Source organism: Loxodonta africana, chromosome 4, assembly GCF_030014295.1.
Source record: "Loxodonta africana isolate mLoxAfr1 chromosome 4, mLoxAfr1.hap2, whole genome shotgun sequence".
NCBI lineage: Eukaryota > Metazoa > Chordata > Mammalia > Proboscidea > Elephantidae > Loxodonta > Loxodonta africana.
The window spans coordinates 81,508,751-81,525,637 of record NC_087345.1 but is presented as its reverse complement, the minus strand read 5'-3'; the positions used below and the strand labels follow the sequence as shown (position 1 = coordinate 81,525,637).

Genomic DNA, 16,887 nt, shown 5'->3' with positions numbered 1-16,887 from the left:
TCCTCCTAACCTCTAACCAATCTTCCCTGTCACACCTGGATCCCCCTTTTCTTTCCTTTTTCCACTCAAGCTCTTCAGTCCTACCCTGTCCTTATGCCTAATAGTCCATCATGGCAACTTTAGGATACTTTAAAACAGTAACCAGTTGCCAGCATGGCGAACCCCTGTGTGTCAGAGTAGAGCTGTGTGCTCCACTGATTTTTCAGAAGTAGATCTCTAGGCCTTTTTCCCCCGAGATGTCGCTGGGTGGACTCAAACTTCCAATCTCTCCATTAGCAGCCAAGCTTGTTAACAATTTGCACCGCCCAGGGACTCCTAAGACCTATTAAAAAAAAAAAAATTCTGTCAAGTTAATTCTGACTCGCGGCGACCAGAGCGGCTGGTGGATTTGAACTGCTGATCTTCTGGTTAGCAGCCAAGCTCTTAACACTGTGCCACCAGGGTTCCATAGCAACTCTAAAACTAAACTAAACCTGTTGCAGTCAAGTCAATTCTGACTCATAGTGACCCTATAGGGTCAAGTAAAACTGCCCCATAGGGTTTCCATGCAGGAGATGGTGGATTCAAACTGCCAGTCTTTTGGTTAGCAGCCAAGCTCTTAACCACTGCACCACCTGGGCTCCGTAGCAACTCTAAAAAAAAAGAGTGGGCTTTAAATTTCAGTGCTCTTCTGTCTTGCCTGAGAAGCCCAAGAATGGAGGCAACACCCATATTTCCACAGACTCCATTCAGTCAACAAACATTGTATGTGCCAAGCACCCTTAGGCAGTGGCAACACAAAGATGAGCAAGATCTAATCTCCTCAAATATTTTCAATCTAGTGGATGTTTTTCTATTTACCCCCAGGGCTTTGGGATCAAGAACTAAGCCTGGAGAAACCGAGGTCTGGAAAGAGGTATTCAGAACCAGGAAATGTTAAGTACTGTAGTGGCATCCTAGCACCTTGGCATCCTTCCACTCTGCCCTCTGGCTGTGCGAAGGGTCACACCTGAAGACCAGAGATGGTCCCACATCTGGGCTTCTCGCCTTGCAATTTGCTACCTCCAGCTCAGGCTGTCTTCATTGCTGCAACTCCAAGCCAAGCCCCTTCCCAGACTTCTAAGACCCTGCAGATTAAAAAGTATAGCTAGGAATTCAGATGCCCAGATTCATCTCCATACATAGTGGCTTCCCAGCCAAAAAACCAAACTTGTTGGCTTCAAGTTGACTCTGACTCATAGTGACCCATATAGGACCGGGTAGATTCAAACTGCCAACCTTTTGGTTAGCAGCCAAGCTCTTAACCACTGCGCCATCAGGGCTCTCTTAGGAGTCCATGCCTTTTCTAGCCTGCTGACTCCCTTAGCCTTTTCAGGTCCTAATTTCAACTTCACAATCTTGCCAGTTTAGTCTAACCCTTCCTCTCTCAGTGCTTCTCATCATTTCCCCTCCTTCTCAGACTGTCCCTAATCTCTTCCCCTTCTAGTCTCTGTCCCTAACCCTCATGTCAATCCCTCCATCCCTTCTTGATCCCTCTCATACGTCCAGCTTGTTGCTTCCCTCCATGGCTTCTTTTAACCTCTTCTTTGGGCTACCTCCAGTAGCTGGGGCTCCTCTAGGCTCATGTTCTCCATCTCCTTCCCCTTTGGGCTCTCTGGGCTCACACCAAGGCTGACTCCTGTTGCTATCTGTCCTTCCCACAGGGGTCTCTGTCTCCCCTTCTCTATCTCCCCCTGATCCTCTGGTCTGCATGTTTAGGGGCTCCTTTTGTATCTCCCAGTCTCTGCCTGTCTAGTTGTGACCTCCCTCTCCCCCTCTTGGTCTCTCCCTCTCTTACTAGGGCTCTGGTTTTTGTCCCACCAGTTCCTCAGTCCCTGTTCCCATCTCTACACCTCCCTGATGTCTTGTGGTCTGGCTCTGTAGACCTCTATATCTCTCCCCTGTCTAGCCATAGCTCGCTCTCCTCTCTGGTTTCTCCTATCTTTGTCTCTGGCTTTCTGACTCTAACTTTCGTACTACTTATCGCTGTATCTTTCCTTCTCTGTCTCTGTCTCTCCACAGTACAGTCTCTGTCTCTCTAGCTAAATTTCTCCTCTCTGTGTCTTCCCCCCCGATAATCTCTTTTCCCTCTTTGTCTCTCCCTCTCTCCTTCTCCTCTTTCTATCTCTATCTCTTTCCCCTTTATCTCACTGTCTCTCCTTGGTATCCCTGACTCTGACTTTCCTTCTCTATCTCCCCCCGCCCCAATATCTCTCTCTCTCCATCTCTGGGCCCTCGCTCCCTCCCTCTCTCTCTCTCTCTCTCTTCCTTGGCTCTCCCCGGCTCCCTCTCTCGCCTCGGATGACAGCGCTGCCTCTTTTGTTGGCTCCGCAGCCAATCGCTGCTGCTGACGACACGGGGGCCGGGGCTATAAAGGGCCCGGCCCGGGCTTGGGCCCCCCCAGCCGCCCGCCCCGGCCGCCCGCCCGCCCCGCCCGCGCGCCCGCCGCCCCCGGCCCCCCCGGCCCCCCCTCGGCCGGGCAGCCCCCAATCCCGCGCCGCCCGGACCCCCTCCTCCTCCCTCCCTCTCCTCCGCCCCCTCCCCGCGGGACTCCGGCGTCCCCGCCCCCCAGTCCTCCCTCCCCTCCCCTCCAGCATGGTGCTCGCGGCCCCGCTGCTGCTGGGCTTCCTGCTCCTCGCCCTGGAGCTGCGGCCCCGGGGGGAGGCAGCCGAGGGCCCCGCGGCGGCGGCGGCGGCGGCGGCGGCGGCGGGGGCGGCGGCGGCGGCGGCGGCGGCGGGGGCTGGGGGGGAGCGCTCGAGCCGGCCTGCCCCGTCCGCGGCGCCCGAGCCGGACGGCTGCCCGGTGTGCGTGTGGCGGCAGCACAGCCGCGAGCTGCGCCTGGAGAGCATCAAGTCGCAGATCCTGAGCAAACTGCGGCTCAAGGAGGCGCCCAACATCAGCCGTGAGGTGGTGAAGCAGCTGCTGCCCAAGGCGCCCCCGCTGCAGCAGATCCTGGACCTGCACGACTTCCAGGGCGACGCGCTGCAGCCCGAGGACTTCCTGGAGGAAGACGAGTACCACGCCACCACCGAGACCGTCATTAGCATGGCCCAGGAGAGTAAGTGGGCGCGGGGCGCGAGCCGTGGGGAGCTAGCTCCGGCCCGGGGAAGGCGAGCGCCTCCCGCTCTGAAGCGGGGCGCTCCCGGGAAGCCTTTTCTGCAAAAACTTGACTAGCTGGGGGGGAGCGGGGGCTGCTCCCTAGAAGTTTTTCGAGCGGTGGAGATGGGCTGCGGCGTGGTGTGCACGCCGGTCCCTGGAGGTGGAGGGGGCAAAGAGAGTGGGTTGCGAAATACCGCCTTCCGCCCCTAAAGTGCGCAGAAGACCCTGCTGGAGGGAGTCAGGGGAAGCAGGGGCTGGCAGCGGACGGAGCGGGACAGCGACTTTGTCTTGAAGGGCCGTAACGGGGAGGCTGGAGAACGGAATCAGGAGGTTCCGGGACTCCCGCAGACCTAGTCGGGCTGCGGTGCTCTGCCTCCTAACGGCCCTGGCACCAACTCCCCACCTCCTCCACCCTTGCTCCGCAACGCACCCACCGGACTGCGGAGAACCGAGTGCTCCTCTCCCTCTCACAAGAATAGGATCCTAGAGCCCGGTATCTCAACTGGCAGGCCAGCTGGCAGCCTCTCCACCCTAGTGTCACCTCACACCCAGTTTCCCAAGGGACCGGGAAAGCTGTGTGTTCTCGGTACCCGCCGAGCTCGAGCTCAGAGAACTCAACTCCATTGGGCTGGGGGCTAAGAGCAACCCTTTGGCTGCTCAAACCTTAATGTTCCATCCCTCATTCACCCGCCCCTACCCACAGCCAGACTTGGGGAGAGAATAGACCTAGGAAGAAAGAGAAAAAAATAGACTGGTATGGGGGTAGGTAACCCAGGCATCCGAGTCCCTGGCCAAATGGAAGATGAACATGTTAATAGACTTGAGCTGCTTTGAAATTTTATGGCCTGGAAAATCCAGGCCAATACTCCACCACTACCCCCCCCCGGCCACCCCCCCCAGCTCTTCCTAGGGTCAGGTGACTCCCTCTTCCCCTCCCCCACTGAGGTGGCCCCCCCCCACCCCACACACTCCAGGGAACCTGCCCCTCTCTTGTTCCCTAGTGGTTTGGCAAAGTCTCCTGCGCGCCCCCACCACACACACACACACACACACACACACACACTGGTTTTATGGCTTTGAACAGAAGCGGGGGGGGGGGGGACTGGTTTATTGGCAGATGGGTCATAAAAAGCTGGGGGCTGAAAGGAGTCCTACTGGCCCACCCCCCATGGGAGAGGCACAGGAACCCAGGTGTGCATCTGGGAGGCTGAGTGCCTCATACTAACACCAGTATTTCTGCAGACTCCAACTTCCACAGTGCTTGTTCAGGGCTATAAAGAGAACTCAAAAGACTAGGAAACTTAGCCGGGAGGAGGAGGGTATGGGGATCTGGTCCTGGGTTCCTCAGTCTCCCTTCTGTTCTGAAGTCTTCTGATTATGGAAGCTAGGTTCAGCCTGAGATTGACTGAGGGCAGGGTGGTGGTGGGGAACTCTAAGAAACAGAGTTGTACAAGAATTCAGAAGAAGAGTTTGCCGCAAGAAAGATGAAGAGTACAGAGGGAAAAGGCACTCTGGTGAATGTGTGTCGCATGTGTGAGGATTTCCCAGATGGGTAATGGGGCTGTGGACTCCCACCTTGCCCCTCTATCCCTAGCATCCCTTAACCAACAGGCCTGAGCCCAGAGTCAGCTCTGGTAACCCAGGTGCAGGAAGTGAATGGATCCTTCATGCATGGATTGGGCCATGCAGGTGGGGTTGTGGGGGAGCACCAGCAGAAGGGGTGACAACCGAACTTACATCCTTGTGCCACCTCAAGACCTGAATAACTAAGGAACTCGGTCTCTGGCCAGGTATTGTACGTCCCCTTTAAGAGTCAGGCTGAGCTCTTAAGAGAGGGAGGGGGAAAGGAGGGGAGGGGAGAGAGAGAGGGGAAAAGGAAAAAGAGACTTTTATAGTCTAATCCCCAGGGACCCGCTTTAATAAGAGACTTGTGCTCTGCTAATCGGGGGAGGTGTTCGTCAGCAGAGATGGCCTCCACTCCCCTCCCCCTCCCTCCCTTCCCCCAGTCTTTAACCCTGGACCCCAGCCCCCACCCCTCCAGGGCTGCTATGCCTGCCCTAGTTCCCTCTACCCTCTCAAGCTCTCCCACCCCAGCCTTCGTCCTGGGAACCCAGCCCCCTGCCCTTCTGAGAGCCAAGCCCAGCCCCTCAGTTTCTCACTACTCCCAGTGCCTAGAGGCCCCTACCCTCTCAGCCCAGCCTCCTGCCCCTAGGCCCTCCAGTCCGGGTTGGGAGAGAGTATGTTGGGGGGGGGGGGAAGGAAGGTAGTAGAGAGGGGGTTGGGCTTTGGCTGAAAATAGTGCAATGACCTCTCTCCTGACCAGCACCGCCTACTAAACCTGACCTGCCTGCCTCCAACCCAATCTATCCAACACAGATGTGGCCCCTTCTCCTCTCCACTGGGGGCTGGGCCTATGGGTGTGTTGGGGACTCTCTCAGGCCCCCTGTTTCCCTCTGTGGCTCTACCTGCTTCTCCTTTGTTCCTCCCTCTCTCCCCTTTCTGTCCTTTCTCTGGCTTACCCCACTAGGCTTAGGTGCCTCCCTCCTTTAGCTTTCTAACCCTCACCCACTCCTTTCCATCACCCCCTTTCTCTCCCAGTGATTTCTAAGCCCCAAACTTATTTCTTCTCTTTCCTCCATTTCTCTGCCTATCTTCTCTAACCTGCCTCCATCCCTAACAGCTTCTTCTCTGTTCTTATCTCCCTCACCATCTCCACACTCTCCCCTCTCTCTTCTCCCTTCCCCTTTCTTTCTCCCTAGGTCCTGTCGCCTTGTAGCACTGACTCTCCCTACATCCACTGGGGGAGAAGTGTATGGTGATTCCTGGGGTGTGGATGGGGGACTGTCTAAAGGAATCAAAGACTTAGAGGGATAGGGCTCTGATGCCCAGTCCCCTACTTCCAAGCCCTGGGTCAGCTTGGGTGGGGGATATGTTTAGAGCTTACAAAAGAAGTGATACCTTTTTTTTGGAGTGTAGAGAAGGAAAACTAAAATAAGCCAACTTTCACTGAGACATTACTATTGTGTTTGCATTCTTTATTTAATGCTCAGCACTCCTATGAAGCAAGGATTATTCTCTGTACCACACTGAGAAGTCTGGTGGGTAAGGTCAGAAACTGGTTAATGAGGAGTCAGACCATGGTAATTAAACCTACTTCAATTATAACCAAAGAAGATGCTGGGTAGAACTTTCAGACACTTGCCTACATAATTTAAGATTGGGGGCTTAGGGAATCCATTCAGCATGTATTTATTGAACACTACCTGGGACTATTTTTTTACCTGGGACTATGGGAGCAGGAATACTATAGTGGTGAGCAAAATAGACACAGTCCTCACAAAGGTTAGTATCTAATGACAAAGACAGGCACGAAAACAGACAATTCCTATGATGAAATTAGGCGTAGTATGCTATTTGGATTATTGTCTGTCACTCCCCATTTTACTGGCAGCTTCCCTGTCCCTATCTCTGAATCTCTACTGTCCAAACCCTAGCCCCACTCTACCATCACTGCAGCTCCAGCCAGGAGGATAACGGGAGGATTACCAGAGCCCTGGGACCTCAAAGAAGACCCAAGGAAAAGGAAGCTGCAGGGGGACTTTTGTGTATCATGCCCTGAATATACAGAGATCATTAACCACTTTCTTCCCTGTCCCACTTGGAAGGTCTTCCTGGGGTGGTGGGGCTAGTGGATTGCTGATGGGAGACAACAGATGCTGAATAAATCCTCCATGATACGCAAAATTCTGGAGCTGGGCGTGATGTATAAAGGCCTGGACTTCCTGGTCATACCTATATGGCTCTGAAAGTTCATTCCTGAGCCTTCTCTCTCAGTCTGTCTAGACTGATTATAGTTGATCTGGTGTGTTGAATATTATTTCTGATGCTCTGGGCAAACAGGAGGAAACAACATGGAGGTAGTTTTTCCCTTCCTCAAAAGCTGAGGCAGTAATGGTGATGATGATGAGGAAGCAGCTGAGGAAATTTGTTTTCAGAGGAGAGGGAGTGGGGAGTCAGATGCACAGGAAATGCTTGGGTGCTTCACTTCATGGGATAAATTTAGCCCACGCTCCCTTCCTCGACCTTGGGCTATCCCCTGAGTTCACCCTGTTTTGGGGGTCTGTGCCAGGCTCCACTGCCCACCAGACAAAACAGCAGAAACTGGGCAAGGTGGCCTAAGGACAGCAGGTATGAGAAGAAGTGTGGCTTCTGTGAAGAACATCCAAGGTTCAGAAAAAGTTGCTGGGGAAAGTTGGAAGAAGGGGAAGATGCAGGTGGAGGGAGAATTCCCTAATAACTATCTGTGCATAACTTACCTGGTAGAGGGGAACCTGGCCCTTAGGACAAATGGATTAGGGAATGAGTATAGATAGTGAATAAGGCCTGAGAGAGCCATCCTACAGAGAATGATAGTAGGCACTGTACTGGGCAGCAGAAACATGGTAGTCAACAAGACAGGAACTGGAGAAGGATGAGGAAGAATTGGAAACTCAGTCCATATTGCCAATGCCCCCAGCCCCTGCCCTTTCTACCCAGGGCTGCTGACTCTTTCCACAAACACCCTTTGCTGATCCTGTCCCCTCTTCTTTCCCATCAGCTGACCCTGCTGTGCAGACAGATGGTAGCCCTCTTTGCTGCCATTTCCACTTCAGCCCCAAAGTGATGTTCACAAAGGTACTGAAGGCCCAGTTGTGGGTGTACCTACGGCCTGTACCCCGCCCTGCCACTGTCTACCTGCAGATCTTGCGACTGAAACCTCTAACTGGGGAAGGGACCACAGGGGGAGGGGGCGGAGGCCGGCGTCACATCCGTATCCGCTCACTCAAGATTGAGCTGCACTCCCGCTCAGGCCATTGGCAGAGCATCGACTTCAAGCAGGTGCTACACAGCTGGTTCCGCCAGCCGCAGAGCAACTGGGGCATCGAGATCAACGCCTTTGATCCCAGTGGAACAGACCTGGCTGTCACCTCCCTGGGGCCAGGAGCTGAGGGGCTGGTGAGCTGGGGGCCTGAGGCAGTGGTGGATTTGTGTAACCTGGTCCTGGAATGTGAAGGGGGCTAGGGACCAGCATTATTTCTCTGGGGTCAGTGGCTGATTCTAGAAGACAAATGGGGAGGGGGTGGTAACAGCTATCACTTTAAAGGGATCTATGGCAGGCAACAGCTGAAAACTGGATTTGGAGTGAGGGTGTCAGTTAATGGGAGATCCGTGGGAACACCATGGGTGAGGCCCTGGGCCAAGGGACTGATGAGAATCAGGTTGCCAGGGGAGGAAGCATTAGGGAAGGTGAGCTGAAGGAAAGATTGCTAGCTGGCAAGAAAAGTGGGTAGATGTGAGCTGGGGGTGGCATCAGTGGAAAAGTTGGGACGTTTCTGTTCTGCTCTGGTGCCCCTGTTGAGAGGCAGCTGAGAAAGGAACAAGGAGCGGGAGCAGTTTGGGGCCATGTTGCAGCTCTTTCTCTTCTCCCCCACCCCCAGCATCCTTTCATGGAGCTTCGAGTCCTAGAGAACACAAAACGGTCCCGGCGGAACCTGGGCCTGGACTGCGATGAGCACTCAAGCGAGTCCCGCTGCTGCCGATATCCCCTCACAGTGGACTTTGAGGCTTTCGGCTGGGACTGGATCATTGCGCCTAAGCGCTACAAGGCCAACTACTGCTCCGGCCAGTGCGAGTACATGTTCATGCAAAAGTACCCCCACACCCACTTGGTGCAACAGGCCAATCCAAGAGGCTCTGCTGGGCCCTGCTGTACTCCCACCAAGATGTCCCCAATCAACATGCTCTACTTCAATGACAAGCAGCAGATTATCTACGGCAAGATCCCTGGCATGGTGGTGGATCGCTGTGGCTGCTCCTAAGGTGGGGGACAGAGGATGTTCCCCCCACAGACCCTGCCCCTGGACCCCCAGCCCTGACCCCCATCCCCCCAGGCCCTAGAGCTCCCTCCACCTCTTCCCATGAACATCACACCTTGTTCCCTGCCCAAGCAGTGTGCAATACAACAGAGGGAGGCAGGTGGTGGTTGAGGGGTGAGGGGTTTGGGGGAAAGGGGAAGGGAGGGGGCAAGGTCAGGATGGGGAGCGTTTGAGGTTTGCAGATGAGAAGGTTTGCAGAGAAGACAGAGTGATGTAGAGGCAGAGGGACAGAGGCAGAGGGACAAAAAGAGCAGCAGCAAGAAGGCAAAGGGATAGAGAGAAGAGACAGAGACTAGGCAGAGACAAACAATGAGAAAGAGACCGAAATGGAGGAATAAGAGGAAGCCCCACACCAAGCCTCCTTTCTTCCACTGGCAAGGTGAGGGGCTTGGTATAGTTTGGGGAGATCCCCTGACTACCATTCTCAATAGGAGAGGAAATAAAAAATCCACTCTTAGCTTCTTCCCTCTCTCCCTCCAACAGTGGCCAGGGGAAGAGAAATGAGGGCGGGGCAAATGAGGATTTTGGAATTTTATTTATTTATTTATTGTGACTTTTCATTTTTTGGTATTTGGCTTTACTGAAATAGGAGGCCCCCTGCCCACTGTGCCCCATTTGTCCCTAATTCCCCAAACCCTGCTCCTCTCTAATATCCACCCACTTAAGCACTTGTATAAAGCCTCCAGGGTTGGGAATGTGAATAGAGGGCAAGAGGGCTGACAGATACATAGACGTTTCCTAACCCATAATCACCCTACGCAATCTTCCTGAGCCAAAAGGGTTAAATTGAAGCCAGCAGTCATGGAAACAGTAAGAGGTTAGGGTTTAGGAGCTGGGGGAGCCCCCAATATCCAGAATCAATATGAGAGCCACTAAAGTAACCCTCAGGTTCACCCTCATGGTCCTAATTTATTTACCAGAGGGTGCAGCCTACTTATGCCCAAATCCACTTCTCCTCCCCCCTCCCCCAGCCAGGAGAGAGACCAAAGAGCCTGTGGAATGACCTTGCTCCCAGCCTCTATCTTCAGGTCAATAAAAGGGAAAGAGAGTATAGTGATCCCAGAGTTCTCGGGTCTGGGAAGGGTTAGGAGGGGTCAAGAAAATAGTAGTTAAGGAGGCTGAAGGTTACAGGGCGTTTGAATCCAAATCACTGCTCTGGACTAGGGAATAGAGCCAGCAGACCAATGGGGAAGGGATTTTGGAGGGGGGACACTTGAGTCCCCCAACCCCAAAGCTCAGGGTGGAAGGGGGAGAACAAGGGAGCAGATTGTCTATAATTATTTTTGTCTTTTATTTTTGGAATCTAGCAGTACCTGGCAGCAGGGAGGGGACAGTTAGAACAGAGGGTGGAAGGGATGGAGACTCCCTGGTTTGGAGAGCTAGGAAGCAGGCAGAGACTCCTCCAAGTCACTAGCTGGGCCTATTCATTTCTCCCACAATCCCGACCCACTCTCCTCTGGACTCACTGTGCCTCAGTTTCTTCCCCTCGATGGAACGAGAAATAGCAGCACCCACCACAGCAAAGAGATGGATTCTGAGCACTTACCACGGGCACTTTATGGACATAAAATACCTCTCGCTGTGGGACACATAACCAGGGCACCAGAGTAGTGGTGAAGAGATGTGAGGCTTAGAGGAGTCATAGGCTTCAGAGTACAAGTTCCCCTCTGCTTCCCAGCTGGACAGTGCCTGAAGCCAAGGAGTTAAGTCTGGATCCACACCCTATCCTTACCTCATCACCAGACCTCTCAGCTCTAGGCAAGAGCCTAGGGGATGTCAGGAGAGGAGGGGGAAAGACCCTTCAGCAAAATTATCACTCTAAGTAAAGCCAGCAGTTATGGGTCTGAGATAAACAGTACTGAACTAAGGTAAAGCCTGAGCTGGAGAGCTGACCTGGAACGCTTATTCTCCAGAGCATGACTCTCCCGCCTAGCCCAGCTAGTAGAAAGGGAAAAGGTATGTGGCTACCCTTGGAAAAGTGATGTTGATGAGCTTTAGCATCTTATTTCCATTTCCATAGTGAAATAAGGTAGAGGAAAAGGCAGGGGCTGTTAAGCTTTTCAACTTGCCTCCTCACATATAGCAGATACGCTAAACCCCCAGCCTCTCCTCTCTGGCTCTGTTCTTCAACCCTCCTTCTCCAATTTGGAGAACAAGATACACCTGACCAGCTATACCATTCTCAACATTTCCTTGGTGGAAGGAGAGGAACAGTGAAATGAACACAAGATGCCTCCTCCAAGGTCAAATGCTCATGTCTCCTGATTTTGGCACAGGGTGGGGTTGGGCAGTAGGCATCAGGTGACTTCTCTACAGATTCTAGAGCTGGATCATTTAAACTTGTGGGACACTTAGGGTATGTCCCTTCAGTACCACCAAATAAAGACCTTTGTGGTGGTGGGGGGGGGAGGGTCCTTTCTTTTATGAACATGAACCTATGAGTTGAAGTCTCATTCCCATTCCTCCCTACCCCCAAAGAGGAATGTGGTAAAGAGGCTTGGGGGCACAGCCCAGCGACTCAGTGGGAGCCAGCACCCCCTCCCACCTTATGATTGTAGACCTGGCCAGTGCCCCTCCAAACATATCATGATTAGTGTAATTATTATTTACTTTGTGTATCTGTTACACTGTGTACGTGATTGCCTTTGTTTGTTAAGGGTGTCGGAGGAGTCTGACAGGGGCACTGGAATGCCGGGAAAGGACTTCTTCACTGAGAGCAAGGCTTCCTGGAGGGGAACCATTACAAAAAGGCCATCAGGCAGTTTTCAAGTTATGTGACAAAGGGCAAAGATGGCCATAGGGTGCTCTGAGTTTTGGGATGGTCACATGACACAATCCAGCACTTGAACTTGAAAAAAAGAAAAATAAAAGCAGTCAAAGAGTTTAGAATTCAGTGCTGAGGGCTTCTTCCTTGCCACGCGCCATATTTACACTTTGGAAACCACAATCAGAAGAAAACCTAAAGAAGGATGAAATCTTGTGCTCAGGGACTAAGACGACGAAGTCCTTGGAGCAAGGAAAATATACAGTGAGGGCACATGGAATGAAAGTGTGGGACTTGCAGTCCCAGGGAGGATAGGCAGACAACAGGAAAGGGAGGGGTCTAGAACAACTCTTCTCTGGAAAGCTTGATCTAAAACAGTTCTAAAGATTACAAAAACCTCCCAGCTTCCACAGAATGGAAAATCTAAAAGTTCTCATGAGATGATCAGCTAATATCTCTCTATAGTTCCTAGTCCTAGCTTTCCTCATCAAAACTTCACCAAAGTCCATAAACCAAACCAACATAGCCATTCAACTTGCCATTGTAGCAAGTGTAGTTAAGCATCTCAACTACTTCGATTCCACTGTAAAAAAATTTTCCCATGTGCCTAGAGCACCAAATTGGCACAGCATAAGAATTTGGGGTGAAGGGTGGCAAAGGAATCTTGTCTGACACACATTAAAAAAAAAAAAATTCAGTGACTTTAACTTAATCCAGAGTGGGGGATGAGGCCACTGGGGGTTCTATGTGCCACCATGCTTTCCCTGTTCTGTCAGTTCTATCAGCAGACTGGCTCCACTCCAGACCAACAAGACTGACGTTAGGACACAGTGCAAGAAGACAAGTGTTACACACTATCCTCCCAAGGGAACTGCTTTATTCACACCCATCCCCAGCTTTTGGCCTGAGCCAAAAATAGGTTTTTCCCCCCTATTGCTTATTTGTTTTCTACACTGGGTGTGAGAGGACACTCTGAACAGACTACAAAATGACTTTTAAATCTCTTCCTTATCCCCAAATACCCTCCCACCCAATGCATGGATAACTATCCTATATTGTGCCTTTGCCCATTTTTTCGATGTCACGGTTCCCAAGGTAAGAACCAGTAGGCAATGGCATTTACAGCTTCTGGTGTATAGTGGGGCAGAGGCAGGGAAGTCGATGACCCTGGCCACAATGCCAGCTTTTCTGCCACTTCTGAGAGTGAGGCTTCCTACCTCTTCCCACTCTCCAAACTCCCCAATGCACCTGCATATCTGTGCCTACATATAGGCACACAGCATGTGCACACACGCACGTAAGCGCACACACACACACATGCTCAAACTAGTCCACTCTAGCTGGAACCTACTTGAGAAGGAACTCCCACTGTTCTTAATCATTAAGTAAAATTAAGAGCTCGTACCTTTTGAATGTTTACCACGTAAACTCTGGTAGGCACGTTGTGCTGAGTACATAATATGGTAATTATCACTTAATTCTCACAGCAACCTTCACAATATGGTTCCTACTGGTACAGAGTCTGGAAAGAGTCACAGAATAATTAATTTGCCCAGGGTCTTAGAGCTAGTGTGGTGGAACAAAGAACTGAACCTAAGTTATTGCTGCACAATATTATATTCTATTTCATTAATAGTAATCTGAGAGAAAAACTTAAACACAGGGCAACTGACAGAAACGATAGACAGAAGGTTGGGATACCTTGGGCCCAAAGGTGTGAAGCCTGTCATTTTCAATCCCTTTGGAGGGGAAAACAAAAAGGTTCTAGACATGTTGCGAGGGGATTGGACTTTTGGGGTAAGTTCAATAACCAGGGGTGGCACTGTCTGTCAGAGACTATCATACAAGAGAACAGGGAAAAGTGGTTACTTTCCTCTTACCCAAGTTCCATCCTTCCTTCCCATCTGTTTCTCATGCCAGACATGGCAATAGAACTCAGTTCAACACCAGGAAGTTCTGCCCTTATTCACACCTTCCTTCCTATAGCCCTCAACCCCCAGAAACGGTTAGCCTTCTATATCCAGCAGTTCCCAGGCGCTGGAGTAGGAGGAGGAGGAGTTTAGAGTGGTGGTGGAGAAAAGAGAATGATCCTAGAAAACCATAAAAAGGTAGATTTATAGCTGAGGAAGCTAGTTCCCTCCACAGCTTTTATAGACACCCTCATTAAGAGCTTCCAGGTATGCAGAGAATGTCACAGCTTCAGGACAGGGAAAAGATGACTCTAGTCAGCTAACCACATCTGGATCCTGGATTGGTTACACTACAGAGATGGGCTGGATAGGAAAGAAAGGTACTTGGATCCCAGTTAAAGAACTGCAAGCTTGGATGCCTGCTCTATCTCTAAGGGCACCTACTATTTTAAGACTGAATGGGTCAAAAGACATAGGCATCCTGAACTATTTATGCTCAAAAAGAATTTGTGACAGGAACGGGAGGATATAGTTACCAGGCTTGGGGGAGTTTAGAGAATTCTCATATAAACAGCTGCTGGAATGGGATGAAAAAAGTTAGTAAAAAAATCCCACAAATTAGGAAACACTGTATCAAAGAGCTGGGGAAGTGATTTGGATGGGGAGAAAATTAGGTTTCAGGAAGACAGTCCCAAGGGGAAGACTGAATTCATTTCTGGAGGGTTATGGAGGATACTCAGAAGACAAAGTGCAGAAAATTTCTGAAGGACGCATTGCTCCACTCCAGGCTACAAATCAGAACTATTCTCTCTGGTTCTGTTTTCAGAGGAAGCCAGGGCAGAGAGAGGAAAAGTTAGCCGCAAGATCAAAACCTGGAGTAAAAAAGGGGAGGACAGAAGACGCCAGAGGGAAGGGCATTCCAACTGTAAGGCTTATTTGGTTGAAGAGGTATCAAAAGTTGAACCAACTTTCCCTTTTATTAATTTCTGCAAGTCTCTGAATGTGGCAAAATTCACAACAAATAGGCAACTTTTGGATCTCCTCTCCAAGGCCCAGTTTTCCTCAAGTGTCCAAAGTTAGGTCTCTCCCTCCTCAGCAACCTGAGACTATGGAAAGAAAGAGATTCTTCATCTAGGAAGGGGATCACAGAACTAGGCAGAAGGTTTTGGTAGAAATGAGGAAAAGGGATCATGTGACAGCAACATGGGATCTGATCATGGTACCAGAGTCTTAAGATAAGGGTCCAGGCTCTTAAGTTTTATTACAAAAAACGTTATATGGATGTGCAGAAATAACTATTAGGAGGATAAACCCTATACGAACAATTCCAGAAAGATTAAACAGCAGGTCTCAGACCCATGTGAAACCCAAACACAAACCAGCAGCCAGCTAGAGGAGAGCCAACCTCCTCTTAGTAGGAGGCGCAGTGAGGAAAACGGATGTTCGTAATATCCAAGAAACATTACCACCAAAACTGCAGTAGTATCCTTCTGCAACACAAGAGAACAAACTAGCACAGGGCTTGAACAGAAGGCAGAAGCTTTCAGCTCTACTGCTTCTGCAGAACTGCTCAGCATCTCTGGCGTCCTCAGTCATGCTTTGACTCCCTATGCTTTCTGCTAGTTCTGAGGGGTGTCCAGCCCACTTCTGTTCCTGAACTGCATAGCCAGTAGGGTCTCACATATCGACTTCAGCTGGAACCAGACAGTATCACATCCATTTCCACATACCAGGCCACTCTTTCTCTTTCCTGTAGGACTCTGGGCTCTACTTTATCCAAGAAAAAGTTCTCTTTATCAGCCCATAATAAAAGACTACCAGTCATCAGCCCTCGGATTTACATTCTTCATACCTAAAACCCCCATGTTCTCCCTATTTGATCATATTGGGTCACCCCAACCGGCTGAAGCAAAGGCTCAGAGGGCAAATTGGCCTCTTCAAGGTGCATAAAGGGGTCAAAGGATACCATGAGGAGCATGAAAGAAGGGAGTGAATGAGCTTGATGAGGCAGACTCACTCAATCCTTTTCCTTATCTTCCTTTTAAGTGGTAAAGGTATTATGGCTGCCAGTAATTCCCTGTTATATTTTCCCCTGGAACTCCCCTTACCTGGTCTTCTGGCTCTAACAACTCAAAGAAGCACCTAATAAAACACATTACTGTCTTTTTTACAGTCTTTTTATTATTATTAACAAGCAAAATAATTAATAACAAAAACCAAGAAACACAACACCTTAAAGTTGAAACAGCGTAAGTCAAAGTGCTGCTGGAGTTCATGGATGTACCCCAGGTACATGCTCCCTCATTTTGAGGCAGCTCCTAGGCACATGACTGTGCATTTAGGTTTCTATATGACCAAGAAGAATCAGAGCAATGGAAACCACTGGAGAACAGAAAGATCAAGGACTTTTCATCAGGCAATCCCAAAGCGCTCTGCTCTTTTCCTCTTCTTTGCCTATAAGAAAGAATCAAGAACAAAAAAATTAGATTACAAGATAACAGTGGCCTGGATTCCTGGCTGCTTTAATCCATACTCACATGGGCTGTCACAAGGTCCAAGGTCCAAGGCACAGAGATGGCCCAAGCTTAAGGCTGGCAGCCAGAGACTCTTCCTGAATCTCTCTAGTTATGTAGCTAGAGCTGGGGAGGTTTAGTAGAAAAAGGAGGGTAAGGAGGGGGAGATTAAGGAGAGGTAGTGGTAGAAAAATGAAAAGATCACTGAAGGACAGAGGGCCACTCAACCTGACAGCAAGCTAGCCTGGAAACAATGGACTCTTTAACAGGCTGGGGAAAGTTTTGCAGTCAGTGAGGAGGATGGGAGAATTCAGAAGACAAAGGGTTAACCAATGTCATTCATGGAGAAGGTAAGGGGGACGCCCTTCTGGGCAGTCAGGCCCGTGCAGCAGCTATTCCTTTAGGCCTCCAAACTCAGAGAGGCATACAAATCTTCAATGCCGACAGAATAAATAGGGGGTGGGGGATGTGGGTGAGTCCCTGTCAAGGATCTCTTAAGAGAAGCAGCATTGGAGAGAGGGCACAAAATCAGATGAAAATGCTGGGGAAAGGAGAAAGATTTTTTTGTTCTGGAGTGACTCACAACACAGCACTGAATCCTTCACCATAACTCCAACCACTGCCCCCAGCAAAGAGGGGACTTTTCTTCATCCGACTCACAAGAGGTT

General features: G+C 50.6%; 2 protein-coding genes across 3 annotated transcripts in view; one reads left to right on the top strand and one right to left on the bottom strand.

Moving 5' to 3' along the window:
* The first annotated feature begins 2,613 nt into the window (after positions 1-2,613).
* On the top strand, positions 2,614-11,925 carry GDF11 (growth differentiation factor 11). Its single transcript, XM_064284090.1, has 3 exons — positions 2,614-3,076; positions 7,715-8,112; positions 8,595-11,925. The coding sequence occupies exons 1-3, from the start codon at positions 2,614-2,616 to the stop codon at positions 8,973-8,975; spliced, it is 1,242 nt and encodes a 413-aa protein (XP_064140160.1). The 3' UTR covers positions 8,976-11,925.
* Positions 11,926-15,861: 3,936 nt separating this feature from the next.
* The window catches only part of SARNP (SAP domain containing ribonucleoprotein), a 45,922-nt gene continuing 44,896 nt past the window's right edge, over positions 15,862-16,887 (bottom strand). For both annotated transcript variants that reach the window (XM_003405109.4, XM_023557318.2), the window contains exon 11: positions 15,862-16,160. In XM_003405109.4, coding sequence (XP_003405157.1) covers positions 16,119-16,160 — 42 coding nt within the window. In that variant the 3' untranslated portion in view covers positions 15,862-16,118. The remainder of the gene's footprint in view (positions 16,161-16,887) is intronic.